The 18,345-nt window shown below is 41.2% G+C and overlaps 1 protein-coding gene across 6 annotated transcripts in view; it reads left to right on the plus strand.

The window, feature by feature from the left end:
- Nucleotides 1–8: 8 nt before the first annotated feature.
- The window catches only part of FASTKD1 (FAST kinase domains 1), a 77,000-nt gene continuing 58,663 nt past the window's right edge, over nt 9–18,345 (plus strand). For 4 of the 6 annotated variants that reach the window (XM_017854484.1, XM_017854482.1, XM_017854483.1 and 1 more), the window contains exons 1-3: nt 367–887; nt 4,160–4,228; nt 12,607–12,732. In XM_017854484.1, the coding sequence (XP_017709973.1) occupies nt 511–887; nt 4,160–4,228; nt 12,607–12,732 (572 nt within the window). In that variant the 5' untranslated portion in view covers nt 367–510. Of the gene's footprint in view, nt 888–4,159; nt 4,229–12,606; nt 12,733–15,320; nt 15,348–18,345 lie in introns of those variants that run through there. The other 2 variants (XM_017854481.1, XM_017854487.1) reach the window with 2 other exon arrangements.

An 18,345-nucleotide genomic window follows, 5' to 3' on the forward strand; every position in this document is an offset into this window, starting at 1 on the left:
AAAAAAAAAGTCTCTGAATTAATGCATACACTTTTAAGACACTTTAAAGGTGATTATTTATTTTAAACAATTTTCCTCTTTTTCGAAAAGACAGCTCTGAGTTTGTGGGCTTTTTTTTTTTCTTTTTTTTCTTTTATGGTAAATTTGAAAACTATGTAAATGTCAGATTTAAAACACTTTTAAAATGGAGTGCAGAAAGAAACCCCTTTTTCTGGACATTTATTTTTGGATCAAATTCTGCTATCTGGTTTAGACTAAGAAAAAGTCTTTAGTTAATGCAGAAAAAATGTATTACTTTATTTTGAATTTTGAAATCATTTTGATGTTAATGATGTAAGCATAACCATGTTAAACCAATTCTTTTATAGAAGCTGTATATTGGAATGGGTTTACAGTCATCTTAATGGAAGCAAAATACATGAAGGAAAAACAGTTCTTTGTATCCCTGCTTATTGCACCTGACGACTAGTTGCAGATGGTTTTGTTTACCTAAGAAAACTTGTGATGTAAATGAAAAAAACACCTGTTTTCCTAGACTCATTGGTTACAGATATGCTTCATCTAAGAGCTATTTGTCCATTCTCCTGGAGAGTGTTTCAATTTCGACCCATCAGTTGTGAACCACTAATTATTCAGATGAATAAGTGTACAGATGAGGAGCAAATATTTGATTTTATTGAAAGAAACAAAGCCATACTTTCAGAAAAGCAAGTGGGATGTGCATTTGATATGCTTTGGAAGCTTCAAAAGCAGAAGACCAGCCTGTTAAAAAATGTTGAGTATGTCAGAGACCATCCTCAATTTCTTACTCTTCATAATTTAGCTACAAATAAATTCAAATTAATGAATGACGATACCCTGGTGAATGTGTTACACATCACACAACGGTAAGTAATTTACTTTTATATTTTATGGAAATGATTATTTAGTTTATATTTTAATTTTCTAAAATCTCTTTATTTTATTTTTTTTTTTATTTTATTTTGAGGAGTCTGTGTCGCCCAGGCTGGAGTGCAGTGGCAAGATCTCAGCTCACTGCAAGCTCCACCTCCCAGGTTCAGGTCATTCTCCTGCCTCAGCTTTCCGAGTCGCTGGGACTACAGGCGCCTGCCACCACGCCCGGCTAATTTTTTGTATTTTTAGTAGAGATGGGGTTTCACCATGTGTTAGCCAGGATGGTCTCGATCTCCCGACCTCGCGATCCGCACGCTTCGGCCTCCCAACGTGCTGGGATTACAGGCGTGAGCCACCGCGCCCAGCCTAAAAATCTCTTTAAAATGAAAGATAATTTTTCCCCCAGTAGTTTTCCTGATAATCTAATTTTTTTTTTTTTTTTTTTGAGACGGGGTCTCTCTCTGTCGCCAGACTGGAGTGCAGTGGCGCTATCTTGGCTCACTGCAAGCTCTGCCTCCCGGGTTCAAGGGATTCTCCTTTAACAACTGTAATACTATTGTTAACTTTGGGCATTTGAAATTGGATTATTGTGGAATTTTGTAAAAATGTGGTTGGCTGCAGAAGAGAATATAGTAGGTAAGCAGTTGGATTTAAGATTAATGCCGGTTGCGTGTGATGGCTTATGCTTGTAACCCCAGCACTTTGGGAGGCTGAGGTGGGTGGATCACCTGAGGTTAGGAGTTCAAGACCAGCCTGGCCAACATGGTGAAACCCCGTCTCTACTAAAAATACAAAAATTAGCTGGGCATGATGGCGGGGAACTGTTATCCCAGCTACTCGGGAGGCTGAGGCAGGGGAATCTCTTGAATCCAGGCGGTAGAGGTTGCAGTGAGCCGAGATCACCCTACTACACTCCAGTATGGGCAACAGATCAAGACTCTGTCTCCAAAATAATAATAATAATAATAATAATAATAATAATAAATGCCTAATAACAATCAGTAATTAGTAAATTGTGTCTGTGATAACTTGTTTGCCATCTGGTTCTTGTAATTAAATGGATGGCAGATATGTTTTCTAGGGGGTATTGTTACAATAGGTTGTTTCTCAATAATAGCTCTTAAGAAAAGGAAAAAAATTAAATGATTTTGTAGGCCGGGCGCCATGGCTCAAGCCTGTAATCCCAGCACTTTGGGAGGCCGAGACCATCCTGGCTAACAAGGTGAAACCCCGTCTCTACTAAAAAATACAAAAAACTAGCCGGGCGAGGTGGCGGGCACCTATAGTCCCAGCTACTCGGGAGGCTGAGGCAGGAGAATGGCGTGAACCCGGGAGGCGGAGCTTGCAGTGAGCTGAGATCCGGCCACTGCACTCCAGCCTGGGAGACAGAGTGAGACTCCATCTCAAAAAAAAAAAGATTTTGTAGAGTCATTTATATTTGATAACAAAGTTGTACAAATTATGTGGATGACTAATAGGTGTTACGTAAAAAGGGGCTTCCTTGGTGTGGAAGGAAAAACTCAGAGATAAATGTTAAGAAATATTATATTACAGCCGAGCGCGGTGGTTCAAGCCTGTAATCCCAGCACTTTGGGAGGCCGAGACAGGCGGATCACGAGGTCAGGAAATCGAGACCATCCTGGCTAACAAGGTGAAACCCCGTCTCTACTAGAAAATACAAAAAACTAGCCGGGCGAGGTGGCGGGCGCCTGTAGTCCCAGCTACTGGGGAGGCTGAGGCGGGAGAATGGCATAAACCCGGGAGGCGGAGCTTGCAGTGAGCTGAGATCCGGCCACTGCACTCCAGCCTGGGCGACAGAGCGAGACTCCGTCTCAAAAAAAAAAAAAAAAAAAAAAAAAAAAAAAAAAATTAATCTCTGTTTTAGAAATTTAAAAAAAAAAAAAAAGAAAGAGCAAAGAAAAAAGGAAAACAAAATAAGAAATGTGTTCTTTGCAAGGAAATGCAGCCTTCAAACGAACTGGGTTCCCTGAATGAAGGCTTCAGCAGTTGTACAAGGGGGAAAAACACAAAAAAGTTACACCTAATCTGTTTATTAGTCTCACTGGTGAAAAAGAGCAGTTTTCTCACGTGATGACCCAACCTTCAAGGGTTATTTAAATGGCTGTAAATATCAGCATTACGTAAGTTAGAGATGTGTAAGTTGGTTTTGTAAGAGAATTAGCATTTATAGGAAAGGGGCTTAAGGCTTATATTGGGGATTGATGTTAAACTAAAAAGGATGATTCCATATTTTTTGGTGGTCTTTCTCAGGTTACAAAGTTGTTTTCTCTGAGGTACTTGAAGGGGATGCTTGAAGTTTTATGAATAAGGTGATTGGTGACTATTAGCTTTTTTTTTTTTTTAAACATTTTCTTTTTGTTGAGACGGAGTCTCGCTCTGTCGCCCAGGCTGGAGTGCAGTGGCCGGATCTCAGCTCACTGCAAGCTCCACCTCCCGGGTTTACCCCATTCTCATGCCTCAGCCTCCCAAGTAGCTGGGACTACAAGTTCCCACCACTGCGCCCGGCTAGTTTTTTGTATTTTTTAGTAGAGACAGGGTTTCACCTTGTTAGCCAGGATGGTCTCGATCTCCTGACCTCGTGATCTGCCCGTCTCGGCCTCCCACAAACATTTTCTTATAAAAATATTTTATTTATTTATGTATGAGATGGAGTCTCACTCTGTCACCGAGACTGGAGTGCAGTGGTGCAGTCTCAGCTCACTGCAACCTCTACCTCCAGGGTTCAAGCAATTCTCTTGCCTTAGCCTCCTGAGTAGCTGGGATTCCAGGCACATGTCACCACGCCCAGCTAATTTTTGTATTTTTAGTAGAGATAGGGTTTCACCATGTTGCCCAGGCTGGTCTCGAACTCCTGACCTTAAGTGATCCACCCGCCTCGGCCTCCTAAAGTGCTGGGATTACAGGTGTGAATCACCATGCCTGGCCAAAAATATTTAAATCAGAACAAAGACATATGTACTTTTAACATAAACATATTGTTGAACATTATCATTGGTCAGTGGCATGGGTATTTAAATGAGCAGATAAAAGGGTGAGAGGGCATGGGATAAAGTATAGATGTTTACTAGGCTGTACCAAAAAATCAGAATACTGAAATAAGAGTGGACCAGAAATAAGGACTGCCTATATAAAAGGAAAATAACTTGAGTTTCACTTTTGCATTATAATTCTTATTGCATATGTTTTTAATGATTTTAAAATGATTATATATGGACGATTCTTTCTTTCTTTCTTTTTTATTAAGGTTTGCTGGTGAGTCCCACGACCCACTAGTTGAAGCACTAGTTACAGAAGCATGGAGAAGGTTAGAAAGGCAAGTACCCTGGGTTCATCTTGAGGGTCAGGGTTATCCTTTTTTTAATGGTTAACAGAGTGAAATCTTGAAGGAAAAGAGCAGGGAGCTGATGCCTGTCAAGCTTCATTGAAAAAAATGTGTTTAAACTCAGTTTCTTTTTAAAGTTTTTGATTGCGTATTTTTTTGGCAGAGGGCGGTGCGGGGGGGAACAGAGTCTCACTCTATTGCCTAGGCTGGAGTGCTGCGGCATGGTCTCGGCTCACTGCAACCTCTGCCCCCTGGGTTCAAGCAATTCTCTGCCTCAGCCTCCTGAGTAGCTGGGATTATAGGCACCCACCAGCACGCCGGGCTAGGTTTTTGTATTTTCAGTAGAGATGGGGTTTCACCATCTTGGCCAGGCTGATCTTGAACTCCTGACCTTGTGATCCATCTGCCTCAGCCTCCCAAAGTGCTGGGATTACAGGCATGAACCACCGCTCCTGGCCATGTCTTTTCTTTTTTCTTTCTTTTTTTTTCCTCTCTTTTTCTCTCTCTCTCCTTTTTTTTTTTTTTTTTAAGAGACAGGGTCTTGGCATGTTGCCCAGGCTGGTCTTGAACTCTTCGGCTCAAGCAATCCTTCCTTCTTGGCCTCACAAAGTGCTGGGGTTGTATGCATGAGCCACCATGCCTGGCTGTGTATTCTTTCAGAGAGAAAAGAAAGTATTTCATATTTTCCCTCTTTAAGAGTGGGGAATTGTATACTTTTCCACGCATGTAATTAGTTGAAATATAAATAAGATAGAGTCACAGCTATTCATGAACTAGCCTTTTTGAATCTTCTTTTCTAAAAGAATACTTCGGAAAGGAAAGATTCTTGATTAATTGGCTATCAATAAAAACTTAGAAGTGCAGGAGCCAGGAAAGGAGAAAAAAGGATACCCTAGTTTAGTAGAGAGGAAGGCCATTTAACACGGTTTAGGAGCATCTGTCGCTACTTGCCTGTTACTCCATTTTTATGGAGAGGCAATGACCAGAGCTTATAGGTGACTTAGAAGCTTTTTAAAGAAAGTGAGTTTCAGGTCCACTGCTGTGGACAATAGTAATTCAGATATATTTCCTATACTATACACAGCTCTATTATTAGCATGTTGCCATACTTGATAATCCTTTAGAAAAATGGGAAATCTTGTGAGTATAGAGAAATTTATTATCTAATTCTATATCAGAAGTTCTTTATTTATAAAAGGGCTGAGACAATAGCAGACACATTTTGGGAAATCTTCATCTATTTCTGAAAACTTTGAATTTTTTAATCTCGGAATTCCGGATAATTGTAGTCTATTGTTACTGGAATAAGGGACATGTTAGGGAGGAAAGAAAAAAAATCAGGGTGAGGAAGAGATAGGAAGATATTAAAAACTACAGAGCAACTCTCCCTCTAAAAACCAGACAGGGAAGACTTGACTAAGATGAAGTAGAAACAACAGGCTATTTGTAGATAGAGAGGCGTGACCATTCTGATTTTTAAAATATTTTAAACATATTGCCTCTTAAAGTTTAAACTATAATAAATACTTATAGACATATACTGGTAAACTCTGTACGCCTTTATTACGTGGGCTGGATTAAATTAAGGGACAGAACAGTTCTCTAGATTTAGAAATTCTGTATTAATCTACTAAGTTGTGATTTTAAGTTAATAGTATTAGCTAAACCCATCTGTCTTTTATACTCTCTACCTATAACTATATTGAGGGTAAGCAGAGTAATCTTATTCCTTTTGCTAACAGTATGAATTATCTATCTATTGGATCTTTGGGGTTAAATTTGGTCATTGTTGATAATAGGTCACAACGTTTTATTTCTCTTCAAAGCAACAATATATTATGTGTATTATGCAGCTTGAACAAATCACTTGTAAAATAGGTGGTCTTTTGTGTTTTACAATTACTGTATTAATTAAATTACATGTATGATTGTATTTTATAGTGAATCAAGCATTTCTTTCTTTTTTTTTTTGAGACGGAGTCTCGCTCTGCCGCCCAGGCTGGAGTGCAGTGGCCGGATCTCAGCTCACTGCAGGCTCCGCCTCCCAGGTTTACGCCATTCTCCTGCTTCAGCCTCCCAAGTAGCTGAGACTACAGGCACCCGCCACCTCGCCCCGCTAGTTTTTTGTATTTTTTTAGTAGAGACGGGGTTTCACCGTGTTAGCCAGGATGGTCTCGATCTCCTGACCTTGTGATCCACCCGCCTCAGCCTCCCAAAGTGCTGGGATTACAGGCTTGAGCCACCGCGCCCGGGCAAGCATTTCTTTTAAATTTTTCTTCATTTCAAAATAACTCAGAAGTACAATGATCTTGCTAAAATATCTATGAACTTATGTTTTATAAATATAATTTTTTTTTTTTTAAACAGAGCCTTGCTCTGTCGCCCAGGCTGGGGTGCAGTGGCATGATCTTGGCCCACTGCAAGCTCTGCCTCCTGGGTTCAAACGATTCTCCTGCCTCAGCCTCCTGAGTAGCTGGGACTACAGGCGCCTGCCACCACACCCAGCTAATTTTTGTATTTTTAGTAGAGACAGGGTTTCACCATATTGGCCAGACTAGTCTCAAACTCCTGACCTTGTGATCTGCCCGCCTCAGCCTCCCAAAGTGCTGGGAGTATAGGCGTGAGCCACTGCGCCAGGCCCATTTTATAAATATAATTTTTAATGATTTAAATGGGGTAGATTATTCTGGGTTAGTACTATATGATCAAGTTGGCAAGGATAATTAACATGTGTTTGAAATCCATATATATTTTTTTCTTTTGAGATAGGGTCTGGCTCTGTTACCCAGGCTGGAGTACAGTGGTATAACCAGGGCTCACTGCAGCCTCAAACTTCCCAGCTCAAGCCATCCTCCTATCTCAGCCTCTCAAGTTTCTGGGACCACAGGTGCATGCCATCACGCCCAGCTAATTTTTATATTTTTAGTAGAGATGCGGTTTCGCCATGTTGCCAGGTTGGTCTTGAACTCCTGGGCTCAAGCAATCCTCCCACTTTGGCCTCCCAAGAAATCCAAATTTTTTAAAAAAACTTTTTATTATAGAATATTTTTAATATTTACAAAAGGAGAAAGAGTAGTACAATGAATTCCCATGTACCCATCCTCCAGCTTCAACAATTGTCAACATATAGCCAGTCTTGTTTTATGTGTATCACCTCCCACTCTCAGTATACTTCAGTATATTTTAAATAATGATATCATTTCATCTTTTTTTTTTTTTTTTTTTTGAGACGGAGTCTTGCTCTGCCACCCAGGCTGGAGTGCAGTGGCCCGATCTCAGCTCACTACAAGCTCCGCCTCCCGGGTTTACGCCATTCTCCTGCCTCAGCCTCCCGAGTAGCTGGGAGTACAGGCGCCCGCATCGTCGCCCGGCTAGTTTTTTGTATTTTTTAGTAGAGACAGGGTTTCACCGTATTAGCCAGGATGGTCTTGATCTCCTGACCTCGTGATCCGCCCGTCTCGGCCTCCCAAAGTGCTGGGATTACAGGCTTGAGCCACTGCGCCCGGCCCATCATTTCATCTTTAAATACCTCAGTGTGTTTCTCTAAGGACTTTTAAAAAATATAGAACCATGTGCTCACTTCGGCAGTGATTTGTTTTTTCTAAGACCAACAGAGCACGCACAAAAGAACCAGCGGGTAGGCAAGGCTAGGAGCAAAACTGCAAATTTATTTTTGGTCACCTAGCTTCAGGGGAAGAAGGTGGGTAGGGAGAGGTCTGTCGGCCTCTGGCAAAGGAGGCCGACAGAGTCCCCCCGTGGGGCTCTCGGGCGGGGTTCCTGATACAGTCCCGATATCCAGACAGGAGTGGGACTGGGAAGTCCGCGGGTGGCGTCCGTCCCCAGCGGCTTTTCTAGGAGTGGGAGGGCAATAGGCGGGGCACGGGCGTGTAGGGGGTCCTTCCGCAGGTGCGACCAGGTAAATCTTAGTCTCTTCCTATTGACGTCACCTGGCGCATGCCCCACTGGTCTGCACCTTCCCGGGTGCCGGCTGCATTTTCGCCTGCGCGGGAAAAGTTGGTGATGAAGAACCCGGAAGTGCACCATCTTGCCTCTGTTCGTCCAAACAGGCAGCACATATACTAAAATAAAAAGTATAGAACCAGCTGGGCATGGTGGCACATGCTTGTAGTTTCAGCTATTCAGAAGGCTGAGGTGGCACAGCAAAGGATATAATCAACAAAGTGAAGTGAGAGTACACAGAAGGGTAGAAAATATTGGCAAACTACCCATCTGACAAGGGATTAATAACCAGAATATATAAGGAGCTCAAACAACTCTATAGGAAAAAGTCTAATAATCTGATCAAAAAATGGGCAAAATATTTGAGTAGAGATTTCTCAAAAGAAGATGTTCAAATGGCAAATAGGCATATGAAAACGTGCTCAACATCAGAAAAATGCAATCAAAACTACAGTGAGACATCATCTCACCACAGTTAAAATGGCTTATATCCAAAAGAAATGCCATAACAAATGCTGGCGAGGATGTGGTGAAAAGGGAACCCTGTACACTGTTTTTGGAAATGTAAATTAGTATAAGCGCTATGGAGAACAGTTTGGAGGTTCCCCCAAAACTAAAAATTGAGCTAGCATATGATCTAGTAATCCCACTGCTGGGTATATACCCAAAAGAAAGGAAATCAGTATATTGAAGAGATATTTGCACTCTTATGTTAATTGCAGCACTGTATACAATAACTAAGATTTGGAAGCAACGTAAGTGTCCATCAATAGATAAATGGACAAAGAAAATGTGGTGGCTGGTGGCTCACGCCTGTAATCCCAGCACTTTGGGAGGCTGAGGCGGGTGGATCACAAGGTCAGGAGATCAAGGCCATCCTGGCTAACAAGGTGAAACCCCGTATCTACTAAAAATACAAAAAATTAGCTGGGCATGGTGGTGGGCACCTGTAGTCCCATCTACTTGGGAGGCTGAGGCAGGAGAATGGCGTGAAGCCCGGAGGGGGAGCTTGCAGTGAGCCGAGATCGCGCCACTGCACTGCAGCCTGGGCGACAGAGCGAGACTGTCTCAAAAAAAAAAAAAAAGAAAATGTGGTACATATACACAATGGAGTAATATTCAGCCGTAAAAAAAATGAGATCCTGTCATTTGCAACAACGTGGGTGGCACTGTAGATTATTATGTTAAGTGAAATAAGCCAGGTGCAGAAAGGTAAACATTGCATGCTTTCACTCATTTGTGGGAGCTAAAATTCAAAACAATTGAAGTTATGGATGTAGAGAGCAGAAGGATGGTTACCAGAGGCTGGGAAGGGTAACGGGTGATTGTGGGGGAGGGTTAATGGGTAAAAAAAATGGAATGAATAAGACCTACTATTTGACAGCACAACAGGGTGAGTATAGTCAATAACTTAATTGTACTTTTTTTTTTTTTTTTTAAGATGGAGTCTCGCTCTGTTGCCCAGGCTGGAGTGCAGTGGCGTGATCTCGGCCCACTGCAACCTCTGCCTCCCGGGTTCAAGCAATTCTCCTGCCTCAGCCTCCTGAGTAGCTGGGATTATAGGCGCTTGCCACCACACCCACCTAAGTTTTGTATTTTTAGTAGAGACGGGGTTTCACCATGCTGGTCAGGCTGGTCTCGAACCCCTGATCTCGTGATCCACCCACCTTGGTCTCTCAAAGTGATGGGATTACAGTCGTGAGCCACTGTGCCCAGCCCCTTAATTGTACATTTTAAAGTAGTTTAGAATGTAATTGGATTGTTTGTAATTCAAAGGATAAATACCTGAGGGAATGGGTACTCCATTCTTCATGATGTGTTTATTTTGTATTGCATGCTTGTATCAAAATAGCTCATGTACCCCATAAATATTATATACCTACTATGTACCCACAAAAAAATTTTTTTTTAAATTTTAATAAAAATGCTGAGGTTGGAGGATCACTTGAGCCTACATATTCAAGTACAGCCTGGGCAACACAGTGAGACACTGTGTCTTAAAAACATAATAAAATTGATAAATTTAAATTTTCAGTATTACCTAGTACCTTGTCTTGAAGGGGTGGCCTATCCCTCCACACCTGTGGGCATTTCTTGTTAGGTGGAAGGAGACACTTAAGAAAAGAAATGAGACACAGAGACAAAGTATAGAGAAAGAAAAAGTGGGCCCAGGGGACCAGCGCTCAGCATACAGAGGACCCATGCCGGCACCGGTCTCTGAGTTCCCTTAGTATTTATTGATAATTATCTTTATCATCTTAAAGATAAGGGAGTGGCAAGACAATAGGATCATTGTAGGGAGAAAATTAGCAGTAAGACATATGGATAAAGATCTCTGTGACATGAATAAGTTCAAAGGAAAATGCTGTGCCTTGATATGTGCGTATGCAAACATCTCCATAAACCTTTTAGCAGCATTGTTCCAGCAAGTCCTACCTTTTGCCCTAAGGCGGTTTTCTCCTATCTCCGTAAACAAAGCATACACCGAGATGCTCCATTGCCCAGGGATGGGCAGGATACAGATACTTTTCTTTATCTTAACTGCCAGCATCCACCAAAAGGCCTTCTTTCCTCTTGTAGTAGTCCTCCTCAGCACAGACCCTTCATGGGTGTTGGACTGGGGGACGATCAGGTCTTTCTCTTCCCAGGAGGCCATATTTCAGACTATCACATGGGGAGAAACCTTGGACAATACCTAGCTTTCCTAGGCAGAGGTCCCTGCGATCTTTGGCCTTGTACGTGTCCCTGGGTACTTGAGATTAAGAGAATGGTGATGACTTTTAACCAGCAAGCTGCCCTCAGGCACTTGTTTAACAAAGCACATCTTGCACAGCCCAAAATCCATTAAGCCTTGAGTCACCACAGCACATGTCTCTTCCAAGGACAAGGTTGGGGTAGGGTCACAGATTAACAGCATCTCAAATATGGAACAAAATGGAGTCTCTTATGTCTACTTCTTTCTATATAGACACAGTAACAGTCTGATCTTTCTTTTCCCCACATTGTCTGTGTTCAAATTTTCTTGATTGTCTTATAAAGGTCTTTTTATAGGCAGTTTGTTTAAATCAGTTTCTGAGTAAGGTTCACAATTACCGTGTCTCAAGTTTTTTTCTGTTTCTTTTTAAGTAAACTTTACAGAAAAATAATGTATAAAAATTACACTAATCATAAGCATGTAGCACAATGAATTTTAATATACTGATCACTTCCATGTAACAGCACCAAGATCAGGAAACAACGTTGTTAGTTCTTTTCACGTCCTCTTCTATTCCTCTCACCCAAAGAGGATCTTGACATCTAACACCGTAAATTAAGGTTTCTATAGAAATGAAATCCTATAATATGTGTTTTGTTTAATTTAAATTAATTTAGGAGAGCTAAATAATTAAACATGAGGCCAAAGTACATAAGAAAGTGGCAGTCTTTTATTGCAAATATGTGCACACTCTCGGGTGAGTTTCTCTGGTCCTCAGGTTTGGGAGGCCAGGGAAGTCGTGCCGGCACTCTCTAGTGAGGTTCTCCAGTCCACGAATGCGGGGGCCAAAGTCACACCGGCGCTTACTGGCGGCGGACTTTTATGCCTCGGAGCTGGAAGGGGAGGAGTTTGGGGCATGTGTGTAGGAGTGGCTTCTTGAATTTTGGTGTCCCCGGCTTGACGTCACTCTGCGCATGCTCAGTTGATTTGGTTCTTTTCCCGGGCACGGGAAAATCTGTGATGAGGAACCCAGAAACAACAGGGACTGCTCCATCTTGTTCACCTTCCTCCATCTTGTCCCTTATCCCTCACCCAAACAATATGTACCCTTATAGTTTAGTTTGCTCTATGTTTTAAAGATTTATCCATTATGTTGTATGATTCCATAATTTTATTCTATTGTATGAGTATGTGCAGTTTGTCCATTGTACTCTTGATGGACATTTGGTTTTTTTGCAGGTTTTTGCTGTTACATATGTGTTGCTGTAAACTTTCTTGTGCTTGTTTTTTAGTGAATTCAAAGTCGTAAAATCTATTACAGTTCCTTTTTCCTCTCTTTTGTCTTGTCATTTTCTTGTGTAAGAAATTTCTCCTATTAAAAAAAAAAATTCTGGAGTTTTTCATAGCACTGTTGTAATAGCAGCTATTATATTTCTTAATATGTAATCTTGAGTCAGAATTGTTCTGTCATCTAAAAAATTTAAGTAAATAATTCAGATAATTTGTAGTGATTTTCCCCGTTTTAAAATATTTCCACAGTATCTGACTTTTTAACTGTTTCCATTTGTTACTTTTATAATAATCAACATTTTAGAAAAAAATAATTTTATGTAATATGTTACTATTTTGATTGCTTTTAATTTTATAACTATGTATTATGTGTTTTAAGTGAAAGTAAATACTAATGTTCTCCTTTGTATGTTTCCTTTAATAGGTTTGATATTAAACTGCTCTCAGAATTTTCCTCTTGCCTAGCAGATCAGCATTTGTATTTTAGTCCATTAATGGGAAAAATAGCTGATATTGTTCATAGGAACTTGGAAACCACACAGGACTTAAGGTAAATTTATTTGGGGAATCTTGTGTTGTGGTGGAAAAATCCTGGGCTTTGGATGTAGATGCAGTCAGATTTGCTACTCTTAGTTTATGTGACTTAAGGGTAATTTACTTAAGCTCTTGGAAGTTCGTTATCCTCATCTGCAAAAGAGGGATGGTAATAGCTACTTTGCAATGTTGCTATGGGGATTAGACATAAGGTGCATAAAGTGTAATACAATATTGTTGAGGTTTGTGGAGGATCTGAGATTTTACCTTATTTGCAAGCTAAGTTTGTCTGCCACATTTTCCTAGGTGCTGTAGGAAGGCCTGAGACTCCGAGGTCAGAGACAGGGGCCTTTGTTTTTTATAGCAATAGCAGTAGCAGAGTACTAGCATTTTCTTGTGTTGATTCCCTGTGCTCTCGTTCCCACAATGGATTGTGTTCCAGGAGAGGAGCTCTGAGCTTAGAAAACCTGAATCTTTTATAATAAAGCATGCCTACTCTGCTCCAACAGAATACATTGTCTCTATTCTCCTAGGCTGTTTGCTACACAAACATCCTTGAAAAGATAGTTCTGAATAAAGGCAGTCAGAAACCCACTGAAAATGGTCTCTGAATAAGTATCTAGAACATAGAAGTTTCTCAGTATTGGATAGTAGATATTATTATTATATCATAAAGTAAACCCAATAAGTACTTAAATTATGTATGAATTCACTGGCCAGGCGTGGTGGCTCACACCTGTAATCCCAGCACTTTGGGAGGCCCAGGTGGGTGGATCACTTGATGTCAGGAGTTTGAGACCAGTGATGTCAGGAGTTTGAGACCAGCCTGGCCAACATGGCGAAAACCCCATCTCTACAAAAAATAAAAAAATTAGCTGGGCATGGTGGCAGGCACCTATAATCCCAGCTACTCGGGAGACTGAGGCACAAGAATTGCTTGAACCTGGGAGGGGTGGTGGAGGTTGCAATGAGCTGAGATTGTGCCACTGCGCTCCAGCCTGGGCAACAGAGCAAGATGATCTCAAAACAACACCACCACCACCAAAAAAAAAAAGCAAAAAAACCCAGCAATTAAAAAAATAATAATTTATAATAAATTAATAAATGCACAAATTTTACATATAATTATGTCTTTCTTATTCTTTCCATCTGGGAATACTTTCTTTTCAGTTTCATAAAGGAGAGTTAATAATTGCATTTCCTGAATATCAAGGAATTAATTTGAAAGTAACATTTGAGGAGTTTCTCTGGTTTTCATACCAGTGGTTTGTGGGTTTGTTTTGTTTTTAACGTAAGATTACTTACTGTCAATGCTCACCTTCATAATCCAGTACTGATTGTCTTTGGCATTTCAGATACAGCTTTTTCTACCATATTTACAAAGTTATTAGCACTTTGGTAAAATTAAATTATAGTGATTTCCTGCTTTCTTTGCCCCACTCCACCCTACCTCCCTGCATTTTTTTTTTTTTTTCTATTGAGATGCAGTCTCCCTCTGTTGCCCTGACTGGAATGCAATGATGCAACCTCTGCCTTCTGGGTTCAAGCGATTTTCCTGCCTCAGCCTCCCGAGTAGCTGGGATTACAGGCACCCGCCACCACGCCTAGCTAATTTTTGTGTTTTTAGTGGAGATGGGGTTTCACCATGTTGGCCAGGCTGGTCTCAAACTCCTGACCACAAGTGATCCACTCACCTTGGCCTCCCAAAGTTCTGGGATTATAGGCATGAGCCATCATGCCCAGCCCCCTGCCTTTTTTTTTTTTTTTTTTTTAAATACACTTATGTGGCTGGATGTGGTGGCTCAAGCCTGTAACTCCCAGCACTTCTCGCGGAGCGGCAACGAGGCGAGTCGGCTTCGACGTCGCGCAGTTACAGACAGCCTGCAACATCGCGTGAACCATCTCTACTAAAAATACAAAATCCCTGCTAGGCCTCACGCTCGCTCGAGTGCCTGTAACTCCTACACAGCTACTCGGTGACGGGCTCGCACGCGCACGCGCACGACATGCGCTTTAAGAGCGCCACGGAGGCAGAAGTTTCAGTAAGAGCCAAAATTTGTGGCCATTGCACTGCTAGCCTCGGGTGCACACACGACGCACGCGACTTGCTCTACAAAAAACACAAACACAACACATCATATACTATATACTACTCACAGTATATCGCTCGGCGCTCACGCTCCGCGCTCACTCACGCTTTCTCAACTCGGGGTGGTTTTTTTAATCACAAACATTTTTTGATTTAAGCTACTTCTGGATAAACACACTAATTATTCAGGAAGATTACTATTTTTTTAAATTGAGGCTTAATTTATTAATATGTGAAATTACAAATCTTAAAGGTACAGTTCCATCAGTTGTGTCAAATATATACCTACATTAAGATAGGGAAATAGTTCCATCACCTAAGAAAGTTTCCTCATGTTCCTTCTCAGTCAATCCTATCCCCCTACCATGTCAGCAGCTAGTGTTCTAATTTCTTTTTTTTTTTTTTTAATCTTTTTTTGAGATGGAATCTTGTTCTGGTGTCCAGGTTGGAATGCAGTAGAACAATCCTGACTCACTGCAACCTCCGCCTCCTGGGTTCAAGCGATTCTCCTGCCTCAGCCTCTCAGGTAGCTGGGACTTCAGGTGTGTGCCACCATGCCTGGCTAATTTTTTATTTTTTTGAGACGGAGTTTTGTTCTTGTCATCCAGGCTGGAGTGCAGTGGCATGATCTCGGCTCACTGCAGTCTCCACCTAGCGGATTCAAGCGATTCCCTAGCCTCAGCCTCCCGAGTAGCTGGGATTATAGGCGTGTGCCACCACACCCGGCTAATTTTTGTGTTATTGGTAGAAAACAGGTTTCACCATGTTGGCCAGGCTGTTCTTGAACTCCTGACCTCAGGTGATCTGCCTGCCTCAGTCTCCCAAAGTGCTGGGATTACAGGCGTGAGCCACCGTGCCCGGCCCAATGTTCTAATTTCTATCACCCTACCCAAGTTCTGCCCATTCCAGAACTTCATTTAATAGGACATACAGTTTACACTATTTTCTGTCTAGCTTCTTTTACTTAGCATTATGTTTTAAGATTTATCCATGTTGTTGCATGTATCAGTAGTTCATTTACTTTTATTACTGAGTAGTGTCCCATTGCATAAGTATACCACAGTTTATTTATCTGTTGGTGGACTTGTGGGCTGTTTCTCATTTTTTATTATTGTGAATAAAACTGCAATGAATATCCTAATATAAATCTTTTTGTAGAGATACATATTTATTTCTTTTGCGTAGCTACCTAGGAATGGAATTGCTGGGTCCTAGGATATATGTATGATTTTAAGAACTTGCCACATAATTTTTCCCAGTAGTCATAATATTTTGCATTCCTACCATCAATATATGAGTTTTAGTTGCTACATAGTCTGGCCAACATTTACGTTGTCAGTCTTAGCCATTATACTGAGTGTGTAGTGGTATTTCACTGTGGTTTTAGTGTGCGATTTCCTGTTAATGATGTTGAACATTTTTTCATGTGCTTATGGCCATTTGTATATCTTTCTTTCATGAAGCATTTGTTTAAGTCTTTTGCTCTTTTTTTTTGAGACAGAGTCGCCCTCTGTTGCCCAGGCTGGAGTGCCGTGGTGCAATCTCGGCTCATTGCAACCTCTGCCTCCTGGATTCAAGAGATTCTCCTGCCTCAGCCTCCCCAGTAGCTGGGATTACAGACACCCACCACCATGCCCAGCTAATTTTATGTATTTTTTAGTAGAGACAGTGTTTCACTATGTTGGCCAGACTGGTCTTGATCTCCTGACCTCAGGTGATCCACCTGCCTTGGCTTCCCAAAATGCTGGGATTACAGGTGTGAGCCACCACGCCCAGCCGTCTTTTGCTCCTTTTAAACAATTGTGGGGCTGGGTGATGTGGCTCATGCCTATAATCCCAGCACTTTAGGAGGCCGAGACAGGAGCATTACCGGCAGCCAGGAGTTCAAAACCAAGCTGGGCAACGTAGTGAAGACTCTGTCTCTACATAAAACAAAAAATTAGGAGGGCATGGTGGTGCATGCCTGTAGTCCTAGCTACTTGGGAGCTGAGGCAGGAGGATTGCTTGAGCCTGGGAGATCGAGGCTGCAGTGAGCTGTGATCATACCACTGTACTTCAGCCTAGGCGAGACGATGATATGCTGTCTCAAAAAAAAAAAAAATCATGGTATAGTGATTATTTTAGCTTGTTGTTTAAAAACTCTTATAGACTACTTTGAGAAGCTACACGTTAAAAAAAAATCATTTTGGGCTGGGTGTGGTGGCTTATGCCTGTAATTGCAGCACTTTGGGAGGCCGAGGCGGGCAGATCACGAGGTCAGGAGTTCGAGACCATCCTGGCCAACATGGTGAAACCCCATCTCTACTGAAAATAGTAGAGAAAATTAGCTGTGTGTGGTACAAAAATTAGCTGTGTGTGGTGGCACATGCCTGTAATCCCAGCTACTCAGGAGGCTGAGGCAGAAGTATTGATTGAACCAGGGATTCGGAGTTTGCAGTTAGCCAAGATTGCGCCACTGCACTCCAGTGTGGTGACAGTGTGAGACTTCGTATATAAAAAAAAAAATCATTTTGGGGGATTGATGGTTAAATTAAATAGCAATGTTAGGTTAATAATTAATGCTAATTAATCTTGATATTAAACATTGTAACTGGAGAAGCCAAAATATTGTACAACTGGAGATTTTTAAAAGTATTAATTAACTTTATTAAAAAGATTAGAGAAATTTGGAAACAAAAAATAGCAAGTCTCACTATCCTAATGGGTAAGATTATTTTCTATTATATTTTTGTCTTTTTTGTAAATTGTTTTCTAATTATCATCCCTAAATGTTTGTCTTATGTCTTTTCTGTTTTGCATACTTTTCATTAAAGGTGTATTCTTATAGTTTTCTGATTTTTATATTATGTAAGAACAGTCTTTTGTTTTTTTTGTTTGTTTGTTTTTTGGTTTTTTTGTTTTTTTTTGAGACGGAGTCTTGCTCTGTCGCCTGGTCTGGAGTGCAGTGGCCGGATCTCAGCTCACTGCAAGCTCCACCTCCTGGGTTTACGCCATTCTCCTGCCTCAGCCTCCGGAGTAGCTGGGACTACAGGCGCCTGCCACCTCGCCCGGCTAGTTTTTTGTATTTTAGTAGAGACGGGGTTTCACCGTGTTAGCCAGGATGGTCTCGATCTCCTGACCTCGTGATCCGCCCGTCTCGGCCTCCCAAAGTGCTGGGATTACAGGCTTGAGCCACCGCGCCCAGCCAAGAACAGTCTTTTGAAAACAGGGACCACAACTTAGTAATTTTGATGTCTTCCACAGTGTCTAGAAAGGTGATTTATGCTCAAGTGCTTATTGAGTGAAGAAATGTTGAATGCCATCCCATGTTCAGTACTGTCTTGCTGTTGTATATTAGTATCAATTAAGCATAAAGTATTTAAAAATATGACATTATTCACTAGTGAGAAAATTTTCCAAGTTTTATTAGCAAATTATAGACACACAGAGAAAGGAATAATAAAATGTCTACTTCTAAAAAAATGAAATGAAACTTTTAAGGTTGCATTCATGCGTTGTTGGTCTAAAGTGATTTCTTTTTCTTTTTTTTTTTTTTTTTTT

This window comes from Rhinopithecus bieti, unplaced genomic scaffold (assembly GCF_001698545.2).
Source record: "Rhinopithecus bieti isolate Rb0 unplaced genomic scaffold, ASM169854v2 scaffold_37314, whole genome shotgun sequence".
NCBI classification, from domain to species: Eukaryota; Metazoa; Chordata; class Mammalia; order Primates; family Cercopithecidae; genus Rhinopithecus; species Rhinopithecus bieti.